Below are 19,249 nucleotides of genomic sequence, written 5' to 3'. Positions count from 1 at the left end.
ATCTGGAACATTTCATATTGGGAAAAGATGGTGGAGTGGACAAACAAAGCAAACTGATTATATTTGCCTTGTTTGGATAGAGAGCAGAGTTGTTTGCTTTATATCGTATCGCTCCCACTTCCAAAATAAATCATGCACTCTACATGAAGGAGAAAGCGAAAGACGCCGGACGAAGGAAAATGCAAACTTTAAACAATTAGGACATTGATTGCTCTGGACAAAACTTAGGCTCGGTCAGTGGGTCCAAGCTGTTCTGTTCTGCCCCTCATAGCCCTCACTGTGTGGTTATATATCTGTTAAGCTGGTGTGGGTGTGGGTGTGTGAGACCACTGTAATGAAGGTGTTGAACTCTGAGGGTAATATTGATCAAAAGGGCCCCGCGGCTGACGGCTCCTTTGCCTGTAATGAAGTTTTCCTTTAATTTCATCCGAAGGGGAGGCTGTCTGAGTGGCGCGAGGTGAAGCAGGGGGGGTTGGGTTGGAGGGGGGGGGGGGGCGCTTTCTCAGGTTCCCACAGAGCCACCTCATAAATGTGACACGCTGTTGATGAATACGGGCGTCAGCGGGCTCACCGGGCCCTGGGTGGGCTCTCACATCTGCCCTGGATGAGGGATCCCCATGCTAACATGTCACAGCAGCAACATCACGACCGAGCGTTAAGGAAATCGACGCCACGTCCTTAGTGCTGGCAAACATGGCAGAGGTGCACAGAGGTGCTGGAGTTGTGTCTTTTGCCATTTAGAAGCTGGAAAGTGTTGCTTGGAAGTGGGACATCTGAAATACCCTGCATATCCTGCTGCCACCACAACAACAAATCGATCCATCCGTCCATTTTCTTCAGCTTTTCCGCCTTGCAAGTTCACAGAAGTTACTGAAGCCAATCCCAGCTTGCTATGGGTGACAGGCGGAGCACACCTTAGACGTGTCGCCGGTGCATTGCGGGGCCACACAAAGACAGACAACCATTCACGCACATACTCATACATTATGGACAATTTGGAGTAATCAATTCACCTAAATTGCATGTTTTTGAGGTGGGATGAATGCGGAGAAAACCCACGCAGGCAAAGGGAGAACTTACAAAAGCAGATAGGATTCGTACCCGGAACCTTCTTGCTGCGTCACACTGCCGCCCCGCTTCCCCAACATGCAGCCCTAATTTGTCAGCTTCGTATCTGGGTTCCATTGAGGTTTTCTCTGTGTCCTCAGTTCCGTCTCATTAAGTTCCGTTCTCCCACATCCCACTTAATTACATTTATTTTTCCCAAATGGCCTGGTTTCATAGATTCCATCTTTGGGCATTCTATGACAATGACACAAAACAACGTTGGTGTCCTCTTAAATCAAGAGGAAGTGAATTAATTAAAGAGCTGCCTGTTCTTATATTTCCTTGATTCTCATGTCTGCCGGTGGTTTTTGAGTCCTTAGTTTTAGTCGTCAGTGAGGAATGCTGGCTGTGGGTATAGCAGTAAACCATCACAGTAATGGCAATCAAGCATGGAGTTAAAGAAGTGTGCGTTTATGTGCAGGAGTGCAATCGTTTTGCGCTCACTAATAATCAAAGATCTACTTCCTTTTGTGTACATCTCGTTGGTATCCTTACATGTGTGAGTGTATTTGCACATGTTCTGTGTGGAACTGGTGCCTGATTTGTGAATGCATTGACACAGTGACCCAGGGTCATGAGCGGAGCTGATGGAGGAGAGACCCTATTTGTCATGCCGGACCAGGCCGGCTGCAGCACCGCTACCTGAGACGTGGAATCTAAAAATCCCAGAGCCTTTTATTTTTTTATACCATTCCGGATTGTCTGCGCCACTCTCTTCTTCTGATCATCCAAGCAAAATGATGCATCACGAGGAAATGGGAAGCAGGCCCGCTTAGAAGCCCTCCCCTTTTTCTCTAGCTTTTAGGAGACCGTCTGGGTAGCATATTGCACCATTTGGCTCCACGTGAACATGTCTTAGATTAGCGTCGCGAGAAGCCACCTAGCATCTGGAGGTTAGAGCCTATTTGGATGTCAATAGGACAAGGAGCATCCCTTGAATCATAGCCTCCTTTTATCAAGCCTTTGACAGGCATGGCTAGAAAATGTCTTTCATGTTTGGGTTACGGAGGGAATCTGAAGCAGCAGGCTGCTTTTTTTTTTTTATGCCTTGTGTGCGCCGCTGAGAGCCCTGCAAAGAGTTTAGAGTTGGTTACAATTGAATTAGGCTGGGGAAAATGGCCTACAACAGTGCTGCAAAAAGAGAATCCAGACCTTTTCTTCAAATAGATCTGATTTGTCTTTACATTTTTAAGTGTGGACACCTGTCAGAGTGGGATGACATGTTCATAAATCATATCAAACATTCACATCTTTAATGGTCCGCCAGTAAATATGTTCCCGGAGATGTAGAAGTGTGTGTGTTGCTGTGTCTGGAGGAGCAGCAGCCTGTTCTCCGGCTCCTCTGGCAGTCATTCCACTGCAGGCGGTGGAGGTCAATGTGATAATGGAGCTGCTGCTACTGGCTCTGCACTCTGGCCCAGCGGGGTGGACTCTCTCCTTCCAACCCATTTTCTCGCCTCTGTCTGACTCCATATGTGTTAAATGTCAGAACTGCATCTCAAAAACATTTGATAGCAATTGTAATTCAATCCTTAGGTTTCTGTGAAAAAATATAAGGAGAAATCCTGCTTAATTAAAGTGACATTATTTTGTCTTGGCTAGAAGATGATTTTACTTGTCCAGACATCTTTAAAATAATTTGGATCAGCATAGAAATAAGAAGGTTGGATTAAAAAAATAAAAATAAATAAAATAAAGAACAATTTTCAACACAAGTTATTTAATCTTATCAAGATCCAAGTAATCCGAGGGAATTAGAAGCACATGACTGTAAGGATTCTCCTACACTTTATATCTGACTTCTTTCTACTCCTATTTCATCTTCCTCCCTTGCTTCCCTCTTCTCCCTCGCTGAAAAGCCGAGTTGTGGCTGAGCAGCTGTCAATCACTTTGTGTCTCTTTCTTAACCAACCGTTAACGTCGTTGTTCAGGTTACACAAAAGTTGGCGCAATGTTTACAAAAATAAAACAGGCTGTGATCATTTTAGAAACCTTTTTGACATGTCCAATTGAAAACGGCATAAAGACAAATGTTTTCTAGTGTTTACAGTTTTTATTTATTGCTGAGGTTCAAGTTTTCACTAATTACGTCTCTGTTCTGCATTCCCTTTAAGGTTCCAGGATGCAGTGAGCTACTTAGGGGTGAAGCCAAAGGCGGAGGAGAAAGACGTGTCTCCAAGTTACGTTTTTATGCTTTGGTTCGAGTTTTGCAATGACTTCAAAAATTCCTGGATAAGAAAAAACAAAATCATCTCCAAGGAAAGGTGAGCTGAAGTCTGCCTGGGATGGTTCCCTGTTTTCATTTGTATTCCTCTGTCTCTTTCAAATATACTTTAAAACCTCTGAAGGAATATTTCTGAATAAATCGCGTGTGGCCCTTCTTCAGTCTTTTAGTTCAGGACATACGTGTGTCTGCTGCATGGCCGTTCTTTCATTAACATGACCCTTGTTAGATCCACACCTTCATGAGATTCCAGTTCCGAATCGCCAAAACGGCTTTGGTTAGCGTCTAATATCAGTGGATGCACCTCAACAAGGTGGGCGTCTTGTCTCTGATTGGTGCTTAACAACCTCTAGGCATTGTTCAAATTAGCACCAACTGTACACGAGTGATGTGCAAATGTTGGCCTAGAATTGAAGCGAAGAGAGACCATCAAAGACGAGACAGATGGGAGCAACCGAGGCCCCAGCCTTCGCCTCTGTCTGAAGAACAGGGGCCTGAATTTACGATGTTTCCTCTGACCTGAGGCGGCATGTTGGGGGGGCATTTCACTGACCCTCCTGGCGGCCGCCTGGCTTTACTAGCGAGCGGCCCTGTGGCCTTTAAAGGCAGTGCGTTATGGGAGAGCTGATAAACACTGTAATGATGCTGGAACGCTGCACGAATGGAGACGACAGCGGGACTAATGAACCATCAGTCTGGGATGCAGATTGCATGCATTTTATTAATCCACAATTGAGCATGTTAACAGTTGATAATTGATTAATCATAATTTTTAAGACACAGAACATGTCTTATCCTCAGTTAAATAATCCTATCAATACATCAGCTAGGCTGTTTGTCAGGACGTCCAGTATCTGATGGAGTCCCTCAATGTGTGTGGAGAGGCAAGTCTCACGCCCATCTGCTCTCTCTTGATTGTTTACTGGGTCATCACGTCCCTTATAACTCACAGCTGATTCTGCTTATGCTGCTTGTGCACTCATAAAAGCCAAGTGTTTTTAAAAGCTCTCTCATTATCTCATCGACCAACTGTCATCATGCTGCTTCTCACTCAGATGGCTTTCACTGACCACAGAGTCCTGTGTGTGTGTGTGTGTGTGTGTCTGCATGTGTGTGTGTGATCAGATGCTTCTTATGTTATTTCTCTTCACACGTATTATTTTATTAACCATTTCCAAAGCTGTCAGCACGAATCTCTAAGTTTTAAAGGGTTTGCTCATCATGTACGTGTGGATTCTTTTTTTTCTTTTTTTCCCCCCACAGGTTGAAGGAAGCTCAAGAAAACATCAAGAAGATAACAGCAGAAAAGAGAGTAGAAACAAAAAAGATTAATGCCAACAGTCTGGTGAGAATTTTCCTTGAAAGCTACTCTTCTTCCTTTATTTTTTTTTTTTTGGTCGTTGCTGAAATGAATAGAAATGAATCTGTTTGTGGTTCTCTTCAACAGAAAGAGCGGCTGCGGCTGAAGGAAGCCGGCGTGGCCTCCAGCTGAGTGAAACGACACGGCAGATGAAGGAATCAGGGGGTGGATCGTGAAATGTTCAGGCCTAATCACTCCTGCATTTGTCTCTTAAGTCAACAACAACAAACCTCACAATAAAACATTGCTGGATTCCCGACTCTATCCGTGTTGCACCAATGGACAAAACCCTCCCATGCTCCACCGCCATTCCGTCAAACTCCTGCTGTCTGCTGAACAGATAAGAAGCCGGGTCTGCAAGCGAGGATGCATGGCTGACACAGCCGAAGTGATGGGAGTCTTAAAGGCCAAAGGTTGATCTCATTCGTTCACCACGGCGTGACCTCTGAGCGCCCGGCTTGTGAAAGGCCTTAAAGGGTCAATGAGTTTCACAAGACGCCAGCTGACAAATCCACAAGGCTCCCTCCAGATCTGCAATGTCTTTAAAACTGCGGTTGTTACATCCGACTGCAGAATGATAATCCTTCCATATTCTAAGAACTCGTTGCTGTTTATGAAGAGATACAAGTTGCCCGGAGACGAAAAGGAAAAAACAAAAACAAAACACAAAGCCATTCCCTCATTCCTTCAGCCATAGTGGGTAGGTTTTCATTCAGCGCGGCTCATTAAGAGTCTCGTGAATGTGTCCTGTAATAAAATCAGCAGGAGCCGATCAAAAAATGATGTGTGTAGGCTTTGAGTCAAGATGAATGCGCGTCACGCATAAATGTTTTCATGGTTTTATGTAGCACTGCACCAGACTGACCTCTCCTGGGTGACGGCCAGGGAAAAGCAGAACGCAAACATCAGAGAAACACAGGTTTTAAATTCATCTACCTTATGAAATGTTATTAATCCCTCATCACAGTGTGCCCAGCACGCATTTAAGCACTTTACTACCTGCAGAAGCTGCATGTCATATAGCTCGATCTAACCTGCACTCCCTTAGCTATTTTTTTTAATGTCTTGCACTTTTTTGCGCCTTGTTTTCTATGCAAAACTGCTGTTTCCTCCTAATGGTTTATACATTTTTGCTTTATGATCAAACCCTGTGAGGATTTCTCTGTCAAACCAAATGTATAAAGCTCAATGTTTTATTTTTGCAAACTTAAGATGTAACCACGTTCCTGTAATATTCAAAAGAAATCTATTTATGTAGGGAGAGATTTATTTTATGTCATAAAAAAAAAGCTTTGTTCCGTTTGAGGCTTTATTTTTTATGACTGCCCTGTAACTCAGTCATGGTTAAAGACCTTTTCACGCACATGTTGCATGTTGTGTACGCTGGTGGATAAAGTATGAGCATAGAATGAAGGTAGTGGCATTTTCTGTTTATTTTTTGAGATGGATTTTATTTTTGGTATTCTTAAGTTTTATCTCTTGAGGCCACTTGAGCATTCAAACCTCGGACTTCCTTTTTCGAAGTTTCCATAAAAATATACCTTGAATTGCTTTTGTACCCAAACTCTAAACGTGTGGCTCTTTTTTCTTCTTTTTTTTGGAAGAAAATCTAGATATTTCGTAAATTTCAACTATTAGACTTTAGAGATCTTTTATGTGAAGGAAAATAAGTGATCTGACTTTGGAATTGCTGTGGCCTCCACTGCATGCATGTCGGTTTACGTTCAGTCGCGCTCATGAAGGTGTTCTGTACATTTATTGAATTGCTTAACATTTCATGAATACGGATCATTACAATACAAATCTGGACGACAACCACACTGTGCAGACCGAAACTCGACATTTGTGTATGTCCTACATCAGATTTCAGAAGGCCAACAGTGCACCAAGAAAATATGACAATTTATGTTAAAATAATTCATTAAAGACTTAAGATTTATAATCAAGCTGTGTGAGTTTTAAATATGTTTTATATCATTATTTTTAGACCTTTGGTATGCAATTTTGTTTTATTGAAATAGTCATTATTTTTGGCATTATTATGCTAACGTCACATTACTGTGGTAACAATTGAAGAGTAATAACGTTCTAATCAGAAAAAACACACCAATATTTGTGACTTGTATTACTGAGCGTTTTATGCAAAAAAAAATAGCTCCTGCGTTGACTCATTTTCTGTTCACATTTGCGAGCCAAGTTTCACAATACTGTGGAGATGAATACTTTTAATGGATAATTTAAGTTGACAGCCGCTTCTCCTCTCCGAACAGCACATTTCTTTCCGTTTGGAATGGATATGGAAAAGAATGCAACTTCCGTTTATTGGATGCTTTCATAGATAATTTAATCAAGGGGATAAACCAACGGGTTACATGTTTATAACTATTGTATCTCAACGTAGAACACACCGCTGTACAAGGTACGTTTTATCCAAAAAAAAAGAAGCCTCTTGTCAGATCGGTATAGGCACACAACTCAAAAACACTTCATTGATTGACGTCGAAATGCAACTTTTAACCTCAAATGATTCTTAAAACATAAAACAAAATCTAATCACGTCTGTATTTACAAATAGCGCCACGCGTACATCAAATTCCACACAGTGGAAACATAAAGGAATATCCATATGCACACAAAATAAAAACAAAAAAACTGCCGTTTCCCTGTCATAATAAGCGTTTGGAACAGCGACTAAATAAACCGGTTATGCATTCCTTTGGAAGAAACCGTGCGTAAAACGTGCCCATTCCAAGTCAGCGATCCCGTGCCGAGATGCTTGCTTTTAAACTTTGCATCGCGGTGCGGAGAAAAAAAGCTCGATGAACTTCATCCTCTGTTTTCATCTGTTGCATGCTCGTATTCGTTCGCAGAATACTGCAGGCGCGATTATTATTATTTATTATTTTTGGCTGCGTGACAGCCCTTCTGTCTAATAACAAACCCTGAACCTGTAGATTACGAAAACACGGAGAACAGAACACACCTCTGTGCGTCTCAGTCCAAGTCTATGGAGATACAGCGGCACTGTTTTACGCGCTGGATCCGCTTCTTCTTGGTCGGCGGCTGCTGGTCCGGACAGTTCAAAGTAAAAGTCATGGTGGTAAAACGCTTTGGCTTGCAAAAGGAACAGGACTTAAATGCGCCCTCCTCCCTGCGGATGTGCCTGGGGATGTAGAAGGAGTTGCACTGTCCGTAACAGAACCGGTTGATGATGGTGCGGCTGGCGCAGCCCTCTTCGTGTATGGTCTGCTTGAGCGGCTGCGTCTTGCACCAGTCCCGTTTCAAATACTGGCGCTCTGTCACATGTAAAGCCTCCTGACTGGACTCCAGCACCTCGTCGGCCGGCGAGGACGCGCCCTGCGGAGTCTGCGGGTGCTGCTCTGATTCGTTCGGTTTGTTCTTGTCAGGATGAGGAATGGCGCCCTGTGAGCCTCTGTTTCTTTTTGAATCCACCGGGGATGATAACAACCCAATGATGAAAACCATACTGCAGAAGAATCGCGTCGAGTTGGCCATCCTTGTGGAGAAAAGGAGAGTAATTGTAATCACCTGTTATTTCGACGCTGGGCGCATTACGCACAGCTTTCAAATGTAAAAAAAATAAAATAAAAAAAGAGCTTATTCATTAGCTTTATTCAAATGCATTATTTCTTAATCCATAAACTGTGAAAACTTCAAAAGCAGCTGTCGGAAGATGGTGCTCCTGGATTTTATTATCCAATTCACTCACCTGCGCGCGTCCAGTGCGATGATCCGATCCTGTCAGTCCTCCACAGCACCTTCCGAGGTGAAAGGCACCTACTGCTGTCGGCTCGACTCTGGTGGGACTGTGGATGGGTGGGAGTCTAACCGCTCCATAGACAGGGGCCAGGGGGTTTAATACAAATTGCTCCAGCGCCGGACTGTCTCCCTTTTAAATGTCTGCCAGCTGAGATGTGCGCAACTGTTCCCTCTACATTATTGGCTGAGCACAATGTTTGAGAAAATCCCAAACTGTCCGCCCCCTCAACAGTTCCCTGAACCCACTTCAAGAAAACAGACAACAGGGGAGCAGCACAAGGGAGGGAGAGAGTGAGAGAGAGAGAGAGAGCGAACAGGACCGTTTCTGCACACATGGAAAAAGTCAAACAGATGATATTTTTGATCAAAAAGAATATGATGATAAATCTGTGGCAATTTGTCACAATTCTAAAGTCGGCGTTCACTGACCTCCAGAAAATTCTGAACATGCAATGTAAGAATGAACTTGACACACATCACAGCACACCTGTGAGTCCAGCAGGCAGAAAATTGCCTTTTTTTGAAAAATGTAAGATAAAGAACATTTCCTTAGAAATAGATGATTGGGAATTTCGTAGAGCCAGTCGGATATAAATGTTTATTATCATCGCTGCCTTCTTATTATTTACTGCAGGGGTTCGTTCCCCCAAAGTAAGCTTAATTACGCATGCGTAATTTAGTTAACGAAGTTATCAATATATCAGTTTCCAGTCGTTGAATCAAAGACAGCTCTGCAGTAAAACGACAAAGAAACGTATCGAATCCTTGACGAACAGCAATAAAAGGACCATTCGGGTTGCCAAGTTGAGCAATATCCCTCAGGTTGATGGTCTCCATGTTTGGAAAGGTTTTAACTGTGTTTATGCGTACACATTCTAAGGGTGGACTATAGATTTACGGATTTATAGATTAATGCCTTGTCTAACTGATTAAGATGGTGATTGCAGACTAAAAGACAATACAGTGCTGACAACCGAGTCAATGATTTGATATCAGAATGCAAATTAGTCATGATTTTGACATTAACTAAAGCCTTTATTAGCGATCAGATTATTTATGACAGATATTGGTGCATGGTTCCCTCATCTTTACTTCTATCACCGTCAACATTTATTTATATTGGTTTTCAGCTGGAGATGCAATGGTCGACACAGCATCGCCTTCTCTCAGTCGTCTGCTGAACACATGGCCATGGCCCAAATATTCAGTCTGTAATAAGTATATGCATCCCAACGCAGCAAGGATGGAGATTCACACGATACTCCTCTCTGCAGCCGTGATTAAAAGCTGCTGCGGAAACGAAGCACTTCAGCGTGTCGGTCCATCATACATGAAAAGTATACAACCCTCCCTCTGGACCGAGGATAAATCCCAAGGAAGGAGTTTGACCCTCACTCTCTGTCTAAATTTCAGATTCCTTACAGCCCAGTCACTTTTTATTTTTGGTGGACTGACCAGCCTGTCCAAAAGTTTGGAATCCAAGTTTCCAAAAGAGAAAAATAAATGTCCTGATCATTTCAGATATCCCTGGAAAAGGGAGCTGGTTATATCTTTAACAAGCCATTATGAAGTTCTGGCAAACTCCTTCACCCACGCGTGAAGAACAGGTCGGCCTGATGTCCTCACCGGCGGGTGTATGCCTCCCCCTAGTGGCCACAAATAGACTACGGAACATGACACTTGACTTTTATTCGTCGGAAGCAAATCACACAGCAAATTCTTTTACTGGTATGTTGAGACAAATGATGGATACATTTTCCCAGTTAAGAAAATAAAACAAATTGATGTTTTTCATCATAACAGTTTGACAATATTCTATCAAAACTGCAAAGAAGAAAAAGCAGCAACATCCAAAATTTGGTTGTAAAGGATTAGATATAAAATGCATAAGAATAAAACTTGCTATAAAAATTCCAGTCATTCCATCAATCAGATTTCAGATGCCCCTCGCTCGGGTCTAAACCTTACTCAACATACAATCTGATATTTGACTTCTAAATTTGCATCACTACAGTAAAAAACCAACCCAAAGCAAACGAGCATTTCCCACTAAGGACGTAACGCAACACAGACAGCAGCTACCTAATAAAAATAAATTAAGACTCCTGAATTTACAAGAAACACAAGAGGAATCGCTGACTGTTGTCCCGTCTGTACAGACGGAGACCTGCATTGCGCGGTTTAATTATAAATCCACAGGCTTGGCGGCGGACAGCAGTCGTCCTTGGTGGAGAGGGTTTCTAGGTGAACCTCTGTAATGTTTCATCTCCTTCTCAGCCATCAGCTGAACAACCTTCTGAGTTCCAGGCGGGTCGAGGACAGAACTGTCCGGTTTGGTCTTCAATTGAACCGTGTTGGTCACATCACCCAGAGCAAAGGCCTTGGGTCTACGAGCTAAAGTACTCGCGGTTCTGGGTGGGACCGGAGGTGGTTTCTTTTTGGACGCTCCCCGTTGAGGCTCAGGCTGCGGGTGAGATGAGAGACCGCTCTCCAGGCTCAGAGCCTTCCCCACTTGATTTCTCTGGCTGGCGATGAGCTTTGCGTTTCTACTGGGTCTCTTGCCGTCCGTCAGGAGAGAGTTGATCCGGCGGACAGTGTGACGGACAGGGGTGCGCTGGAAATTGAGCGGCGATCTGATCTGGGAAGCCATGGCTCCTTTGGGCTGACAGAGGGTGAGCTTGTTGAAGTGTTGAATGTGGTCCGCCACGTGATGCTTTTCGGTCCCGGGGCTTTGTCTTAAGACAAGTTGATGCTTTTGGATTTCGGAACCAATTTCGTGGACCACTGAAGTTGAGCCAAGCTTATCTTCAGGCTCCAGATCCAGTTTGCACGGCGTGGACTGCCACCCAGATGATATACCCCGTGTGAAGACAACAGGACTCTGAATGTCCAGAGTGTCAACAGACCTCCTGCGATTCAGCTGCTCCACCTGCCTTCCTCTCTCTTCCACCACGGAGCCATCAAGGCCACGGCGGTCAGCAGGACCGGGAGATCCTCCATTGGGCGTCTTTGGCGGACTAAAGTAAACACCAGTCTCAAAGATTTCACTGTCTATATGCAAAGGTGATAAAGTTGCTATATCGAAATGGCCAAATGTAATGTCCTGATTATTAGCCGGAAGGATCAGTTGAGTTGGAACGGTGGAGGCGTCAAGGTCCACAGACCGAACTTCAGCAATAGGAGTCTCTGGAGGGACTGGGATGCCGTCTGCCGGTTTTGCTGTGACCGCCCCCGTATGGATCACAGCCTGGAGGTTGCTACCCGACTCTCTGAAGGCCTTTACTCTTAGCAGGGTGGGACCCGTTTGGCTTTCGGCATCAGTCGCTGAACTCTCACTGTCCAGAATCTCAGAACTGGAAGTGCAGCACAGCTTCCTGGGAAGGCCGGCCGCCGCGGGAGGCTTTGATACGACAATGGTCGGTTCGGACATGCAACTGCTCTCGAGGGTCACGCTCAATGGGGTGTCTGAGTGTCTCAAAGCCGGGGCTCCTTCAGAGATCTTCCCACGCCACGAGGCTTGGTGGGCCCTCGAGTCACACTGGGGGGTCAGCAGGTTGTCTTCAGACTTACTCATGTAATTGGAACCTGTAACATCAGGAAGGATATAAACAGGTACCGGTAATACTACATAAAATATCACAATTACACAAGGATAAAAATGTTCTACTAGCAGGCAGCTTTAATTTCTTCCTTGGCTCACCTTTGGATTCAGCTTTTCCAGGCAGACCCGACGGATTGAACGCCGTCTCTTCGGTGAAACAAAAAGTGGTGGTGCTCTCCTGAGTAGCAAGTCGCCAGCCAATGGACTCAGATCCCTTCACCAGCATGAAATGAGAAAGGGAAGGTGAAAGAGGGTTAAATTGAGAGTATTACTTTGTTAAAAAGGGCCCCATAGAGAAAACCCAGTGGAAAAATGAATACGTTAATTCAATGGTTGCAGTTAATTCTTCAGAGGATGACAAAAATCACTCCGAATAAACAAGATATTGGATTTCCAGGCCACAAACTTTTTATTAAGCGCAAAATATACATGACCATACGTGCCTATAGAGCATTAGATTGTTATACCCTACGCTGCTCACTAAATGTACCCCAATACAGCTTACAATGCATCCGAGTTACACCCCAAGTAGCACAGAATAACATTATTTACCCGAGTTATACTGAACATAGTAAACCACTGATATCCTATGTATTTGTACCATTCAACAATGAACGCAGTTCATTCGGAAATTACAGATGCAAAAGTATTGAAACACAGTCCATGTTTGAAACACTGCATGCAGCAGTTTGTTAGATACTGAACTTAAAGCTACAGTACAATGTTACACAATAAAAAAAACATGCTAATGTGCAACAGCTTATACCAATAAAGAAAATCCTGCATGCAAATGTGTAAAGTCATTTTAATGCAGCTAACAGCACCATGATTTCACTTCATTGCTAGTCGGCTGTGAGCCCGATAAGTAGACAGTGAAGTCCGTTGGACAGCCACACTTACAGCGTCTTTGCTGCTCTTCCCAAGACTAAGACGCAAACGCAGGGATTTGCGTGGCGCTTCTTTAACGCTGGCTTTAGGAGAGAAGCAACCGGCTCTGCCAGATTCAACCCTGAAAAAGAGAGATGTTAAAATAATTATCAGACAAAGCACCGGTAAACGTATGCGTGTCTGGGATTAATATTCTATCTCTATACACACCGTTGTAGTGGGAAATAACGAATTTATTCGGAGATCATTGGAGGACAAAGAAAGTGTGTACCCGTTGACAGCATGTCGACTGCCGAGTCGTTGGCTCTTCCTCCTCCCAGAGGTAGCGAATTGCTTTCTCAACCTCCCTGCTGAAGACAGAGTATTTCCTGAAGAGTCCAACACCCCGGAGGCACTGTGAACTGGATAAGGAAAAATAAACCCTGCATATTAACTTCAAATACAGGGTGCATTAGAAATTATGCACATGAGACCAAAAGATGATCAATACCTGATCCAGGAGTAGAAGTCCCACTGAATAAAGTATTGGGAAGTAAATCTATCCCAAGGGTCTTTTTGACTGATCTGCGTTTCTTGTTCGAGAATCCAAACGAGTGACCAGATTCCAAAGGAAATTCCTTTCTCTTTGATGATGGTGTTGCAATCACAGGAGTAGCAGAGGAAAAGACTGGGGGGGGGGGGGGGGGGGGGTTAATTAATAATTAATTAGGAATTAACATTTATATTATCCTTGCATATGACGGGCAAATGAGAAGCAGACAAAACAAAAGTCAAGAGGAACTCTTAAAACAAGGCCCAACTTCACGTCGTTCAAATAGTTCATTTTCAAGTTGGTTCAATTTGCTGTGGGACTTCCAGACTGACAAACAGCTGCTAGCTAACCAATCAGACAAAGAGAGAGCAGAAGAGGGCGGTGGTGATAGGTCAAATATGCATACATATATATATATATATATATATACCTCTGCAGCGGCATGAAATAGCTCAAGCCTCATTTCAATAGCAACACCTCAAATACAGCCTTACCTCCGAAGCTGCGCCTGTGTCTCTTCTTCAAATCCTCTTCAAGCGCATCGTGACTTGGGGACAGATCCCCTGCATCACAGCCCATCATTGCTGGAACTTTCTCTTGCAGAAAATGTGGCAGCACGCCTGTGACACACACAGCCAGACATGAGCTAAACCACTTCAGCGCCAAGAGACGCCGCGATGACTTACAGGCGAGACGCCTCTCGTCCATACCGAAGGTGTGAGCGTTCTCGATGAGGCAGTGTATGATGGCCGCCTGCAGCTTGAGGCATCTCTCAGTGTTTGCGTTCATCTTCTCGGTACCGTCTCCAAAGTGCAGGAGGTTGGGGGCAAAAATGACAGATAGATTATCGCTGTCCATCTTGTTTTCTGAACACCTGCAAAAGAGTAATGAAAGAGAAGAGGGGGGGAGGGGGGGGGGGGGAGCAGGTAGGCATTTAGCAAAATCGTATATATCAACATTAAGAAAAAGGTTTTTTAAACATCTTCATTTAAGAAAGACAATTACGGTACCTCTTGGACACATTGTGAAGGAAGTCAAAAAAGTAATGCAAGATGGTTCGGTTCCTGTCCGGCAGCACGCAGGTCAGCAGCATGGTAGCAGAGGTCCTGTCCTGCTCGGCAGGGAGCTGCTGGGCCTTGAGGAAGGCCTCCTGCAGCTCTTTGGGCAGCACGGGCTCTGGCAGCTCCCTGAAGAACTGCTTCACCACACCGGCCACATCGCAGGGCAGCGCGGTCGACAGGCACTCCTCGCCGGCTTCCAGTTTTATCTGGACGGACAAGCAAAACACAGATCGGCCTTTTTTTTTTATACACTTCTCTCTGGATCGACGGTCCTCACTTGCACAAAGTCAGCTTCGGCCACCGGGAGACTCACCCTGAGCTCTTTCATGCGGATGACAGAGCCTGATTTTCTAAACAGGCCCTCTGTGTCGACATGTGCCAGCAGTTTCATGCATGCATCAACCAGGAAGCTGAGAGAGACACAACGGAGTGTCGTTACTATGGAATATCCAAGATGGGACAAGACACAGCACATCAAACACAAGAAAGCAAGCACTTGCCTTGGCACACTCCCACGTTCCATGTTATAGTACGGCAAGCTCTCCAGGGACACACCAAAAACATTTTTCTGGTTGGACCAATGAGAATGAGAACAAATGAGCTGAAGAGGAAACTTCCGGGTGCTGTACGTCATACCTGCTGCTGGTTTTGATTACTTGCCGAGTTGTTGGTTCTTGTCTTGGAGTTGGTCGTTTTGTTTTTGTTCCAATGCTTTGTTTTAATCCCAAACGCTGTGCGGAGATGTTGCACAGCCGCCAAACGCATCATATTTTTGTCCGGGACTTTCATTTTGCACCCTTTATCTCGAATTTTAAATGAACTCCGCAACTCGCTGTTCTCAATAAGACGGAAACAAACTAAGCTTCTTCCCGATTCCAGTTTTTCTAACGCGATCACTTTCTCCGGACATCTGCTAACTCATTTTCGTCTCGATCACAGCTTCGTTCCCAACAAATGTCTACAAACGGCAACCTTAGCAGTAATAAAACGAAGTTATTAGGTTTCAACAGATGTGCAGGAAATAAAATAAGCGTTATCGAAGCGTTTAATGGCTTTCCTTTCTTATGCAATTAGTTAGCTATGCTACCGTAGCTCCTCGAACGAAATGAACTAAACTGCTCATCGGCGTCACTAAACGTAAAATTACTATTTACCTTTTCTACACCGACGAACCGTATGAATTAAGCAAATGTATGATTTCAGCTACTTGGCCACATTTTTGCCGCACCTTGCTCGTCAAGTTGTTTACGAGGTCACGGGTTTCCGCAAAGCATTCAAACAGTCGCGAGCCTTGCGTTCTACGATATGATTGGCTAAAATGGTTTCTTTCTTCTTCCTCTTTGTTATTTCCGGCAGTATGGACGCCGCCAGGCGTATCACTGCCCCCCACTGGATTTACCAGAATTACACAAGATGTACTCTCAAAGGGCTTATGTTTATTTCAGTAGAACATACATGTTTATATATACAGGAGACAACAACATACAAAGGCATGGACGAAAGGAGGTTGCTTGTGTGTTTAGAAGCATTTCCTGTGGACAATGGAAGGGCCGGCCTCATCGTACTCCTGTTTGCTGATCCACATCTGCTGGAAAGTGGACAGGGAAGCCAAGATGGAGCCACCGATCCAGACTGAGTACTTCCTCTCAGGTGGAGCGATGATCTAGGAAGAGAAAAAAACAACATAAAATGTTTGTGAAATTTGTATTCATCCATCTCAACTTGATGACTCAAAACCGTTGAAGTGCTCACACCTTAATCTTCATGGTGCTTGGGGCCAGCGCTGTAATCTCCTTCTGCATACGGTCAGCAATACCAGGGTACATAGTGGTACCACCAGACAGCACATTGTTAGCGTAAAGATCCTTACGGATGTCAATGTCACATTTCATGATGCTGTTGTAGGCCGTCTCATGGATACCAGCTGATTCCATACCTGACAGAAGAAGGATATAAAGCATAGAATCTGGTCTGTCTGACATAAAATGCATTTATAGATTCTCCAAAACAGAAATGTGACCAATCGCTCACCAATGAATGAAGGCTGGAAGAGTGTCTCTGGGCAACGGAAACGCTCATTACCAATGGTGATGACCTGACCATCAGGCAGTTCATAACTCTTTTCCAAGGAAGAGGAGGAGGCAGCAGTGGCCATCTCATTTTCAAAGTCAAGAGCCACATAGCACAGTTTCTCCTTGATGTCACGCACAATCTCCCTCTCAGCTAAGGGGTAGAAAGTTCACACACGGAGGTCACATTCAGAAACAACACATGTGGGCATTAAAGAAACGCGCCGTGATGGCATTGACCTACCTGTTGTGACAAAGGAGTAGCCACGCTCAGTCAGGATCTTCATCAGGTAGTCAGTGAGGTCCCGACCAGCCAGATCCAAACGCATGATGGCATGTGGCAAAGCATAACCCTCATAGATGGGAACGTTGTGGGTTACACCATCCCCAGAGTCCAAGACAATACCTTTAGGAAGCAAAAAATGACACCAGCTAGTCAGTCATAAAATGGCAGCAAAGCCGCTTGTCATAAGCCAGAACATGATAAACTGTACAATGCTGGAAGGGATTAATACATCCCTTGATAAAAAGACAGGAATCTGCCCAGATTATAGGAACATGTGTAATAGTTGCAGGGCACGCTACCTACCGGTGGTACGACCAGAGGCGTACAGGGACAGGACAGCCTGGATGGCCACGTACATGGCAGGAACATTGAAGGTCTCAAACATGATCTAAGATCAAAATTAAAAAGAATAAGAAAGGTTGTCTTCACCCAAGAATGAGTATCTGATCACTGTGTCCAGACTTTAATGCATAAAGTACCTGGGTCATCTTCTCCCTGTTAGCTTTTGGGTTCAGGGGGGCCTCAGTGAGAAGGGTGGGGTGCTCCTCAGGGGCCACACGCAGCTCATTATAAAAGGTGTGGTGCCAGATCTGACAGATGAGGATAAAGAGCAGCTGACAATCAGACCCAGACCACAGGCTGAATAAACCACACCTTCTAAACAAAGCACACAATCTATCTTTATGATGCTGACAGGCTGTGAATTCTCAAGGATTTGAAAGGTCAGATGCCATGAATGTCATAAATGAAGTTCGCTGTCAACGCATACCTTCTCCATATCATCCCAGTTGGTGATGATGCCATGCTCGATGGGGTACTTAAGGGTCAGGATGCCCCTCTTGCTCTGGGCCTCATCACCTACGTAGCTGTCCTTCTGACCCATGCCTACCATCACACCCTGAGGTCAGACAGATGAGAGGAGCATGAGACACCGGGAGAAGCTTGTTCTCCCTTTAATCACTCACAATGCAGCTTAAAATTGGACAGGTAGCGCAAGTGGCCAGATTTAAGTCTACCTGATGGCGGGGCCTCCCAACAATGGAAGGGAAGACAGCACGGGGAGCGTCATCTCCGGCAAACCCAGCCTTGACCAAGCCAGAGCCGTTGTCGCACACAAGGGCGGTAGTTTCATCGTCGTCACACATGATTAGGCTTTGCTGGGGTGGTCTAAAATTTGAGGGGTGGGGTAGAGACACAAGGAGGGTAGGTTTAGGCTGGTCGGTGGGAGCAGCTGTTCCCTGCAACGCAGATCATCCCACAAGCGTCTGCAGGATTATGAATGAACAATCAGAGAAACTTTGTTACTGGACTGCAGATGATGATGTGTGACTGTAACTGGAGAATTTGTTGACGTGATCAATCAGTCACTCATTTGAAGCCTTCTCTGGGATCTGGACCACCCACCAACATTATCTCATAGCTGCTCTGAGGTTATCATCACTTTCAAACACTAATACAGCGCACATCAATGGAGCTATCTATAGACAGCGAATTAAACATGCCCTTGAATGCTATTTTGGTGCCACCCTTGTTGTATGACTACTGATACCTTATCGCCACAGTCACAATTGTTCCCGGGACATCTCAGGGTTGCTGAGGCAGCACCAAAAAGGGACATAACAGAGAGACTTGTCATCTATTTTAAGTACAACCCCACCGCTGGGGCGAAACAACTGACACGCAGATCTTCTGTTATTTCAGGCCTGTTCAAGCACCCAGCCTATTTGCACACCATGGAGACCAAATTTGACCAATTTGGTCTCCCAAGTATCTGTGCAATGACTGAGCAAATCGCTCCATAATATGCCTGAAACATCATATGTGTAGTCTGTCTAAGAGTGTCCCATTTTTTCCATGATAGTGCTAACTTCCACATCCTGCCACAATCAATGTAAGATGATCAATAACTCCAGTTTTAACTGCATCTAATAAGCAGTGAAATTGTATCATTCATTTCATCTTTAAATACCATCACCTCAAAGTACAACTTAAAAACCATAACTTTCATCATGCATTGACAGTAATCATAGAATTGACCATCCTCAGTGCTCCTGAACATGAGCTGTGAAATGTACTCACCAAGGTGCACTGGATGCTTCCACTGGGACAGAAAACTGGGAGTGAGAGGAGCCCCTTAAATAAGACCCACACTGGGTTTAGGGACCAGAGGCGGAGCCGAGGTTTCATACAAGTCCAAATAAGAGCTGTCTGCAAAAATCAACAGGCCGCAGGAAAGTGTGTTTTACATACATGGACTGAAGTTACTTCACTCCGAGTTGAATGAACTGCAGATAGCGATATACAGTAGTATAATAACGTCACAGTAAACTTGACTTCATTT

At 44.5% G+C, this 19,249-nt stretch overlaps 4 protein-coding genes across 4 annotated transcripts in view; 1 reads left to right on the top strand and 3 right to left on the bottom strand.

The window, feature by feature from the left end:
• LOC137907829 (formin-like) overlaps window positions 1–4,823 on the top strand; it is a 37,770-nt gene extending 32,947 nt beyond the window's left edge. Inside the window, exons 16-18 of the mRNA XM_068752185.1 lie at window positions 3,222–3,371; window positions 4,595–4,676; window positions 4,779–4,823. Of these exons, the coding sequence (XP_068608286.1) occupies window positions 3,222–3,371; window positions 4,595–4,676; window positions 4,779–4,823 (277 nt within the window). The remainder of the gene's footprint in view (window positions 1–3,221; window positions 3,372–4,594; window positions 4,677–4,778) is intronic.
• Window positions 4,824–7,685: 2,862 nt separating this feature from the next.
• Window positions 7,686–8,207, bottom strand: grem1b (gremlin 1b). The gene has a single exon (XM_068751989.1). It carries the CDS (start codon window positions 8,205–8,207, stop codon window positions 7,686–7,688), a length of 522 nt encoding a protein of 173 aa, XP_068608090.1.
• A 2,449-nt stretch (window positions 8,208–10,656) lies between these two features.
• arhgap11a (Rho GTPase activating protein 11A) lies at window positions 10,657–15,342 on the bottom strand. The gene is made up of 11 exons (XM_068752225.1): window positions 15,214–15,342; window positions 15,054–15,121; window positions 14,867–14,963; window positions 14,503–14,759; window positions 14,203–14,366; window positions 13,987–14,112; window positions 13,451–13,627; window positions 13,232–13,361; window positions 12,973–13,081; window positions 12,172–12,286; window positions 10,657–12,056 (listed from the first exon to the last, which is right to left on the bottom strand). The coding sequence occupies exons 1-11, from the start codon at window positions 15,340–15,342 to the stop codon at window positions 10,657–10,659; spliced, it is 2,772 nt and encodes a 923-aa protein (XP_068608326.1).
• Window positions 15,343–15,969: 627 nt separating this feature from the next.
• On the bottom strand, window positions 15,970–19,016 carry LOC137908065 (actin, alpha cardiac muscle). Its single transcript, XM_068752427.1, has 9 exons — window positions 18,988–19,016; window positions 17,925–18,075; window positions 17,678–17,806; window positions 17,388–17,498; window positions 17,212–17,296; window positions 16,867–17,028; window positions 16,585–16,776; window positions 16,308–16,489; window positions 15,970–16,216 (listed from the first exon to the last, which is right to left on the bottom strand). Exons 2-9 carry the CDS (start codon window positions 18,051–18,053, stop codon window positions 16,073–16,075), a joined length of 1,134 nt encoding a protein of 377 aa, XP_068608528.1. The 5' UTR covers window positions 18,054–18,075; window positions 18,988–19,016; the 3' UTR covers window positions 15,970–16,072.
• Window positions 19,017–19,249: the final 233 nt, after the last annotated feature.

The sequence above is a fragment of the Brachionichthys hirsutus genome, chromosome 18 (genome assembly GCF_040956055.1).
Source record: "Brachionichthys hirsutus isolate HB-005 chromosome 18, CSIRO-AGI_Bhir_v1, whole genome shotgun sequence".
Lineage (NCBI taxonomy): Eukaryota > Metazoa > Chordata > Actinopteri > Lophiiformes > Brachionichthyidae > Brachionichthys > Brachionichthys hirsutus.
The sequence above is the reverse complement of the archived record's forward strand: the minus strand, read 5'-3'. Positions and strand labels throughout refer to the sequence as shown.

Excerpts from the sequence above, each read along its gene's own strand:
- LOC137908065 (XM_068752427.1), bottom strand. The coding sequence starts at position 18,053 with ATGTGTGACGACGATGAAACTACCGCCCTTGTGTGCGACAACGGCTCT. Across the intron at positions 17,297-17,387 it reads ACAGGGAGAAGATGACCCAG|ATCATGTTTGAGACCTTCAA; the intron begins GTACTTTATGCA and ends TTTTGATCTTAG. Across the intron at positions 16,490-16,584 it reads CTTCCAGCCTTCATTCATTG|GTATGGAATCAGCTGGTATC; the intron begins GTGAGCGATTGG and ends TTCTTCTGTCAG.
- arhgap11a (XM_068752225.1), bottom strand. The coding sequence starts at position 15,342 with ATGAAAGTCCCGGACAAAAATATGATGCGTTTGGCGGCTGTGCAACAT. Across the intron at positions 15,122-15,213 it reads AGACAAGAACCAACAACTCG|AAAAATGTTTTTGGTGTGTC; the intron begins GCAAGTAATCAA and ends TGGTCCAACCAG. Across the intron at positions 13,082-13,231 it reads AGTCGACATGCTGTCAACGG|GGTTGAATCTGGCAGAGCCG; the intron begins GTACACACTTTC and ends TCTCTTTTTCAG.
- grem1b (XM_068751989.1), bottom strand. The coding sequence starts at position 8,207 with ATGGCCAACTCGACGCGATTCTTCTGCAGTATGGTTTTCATCATTGGG.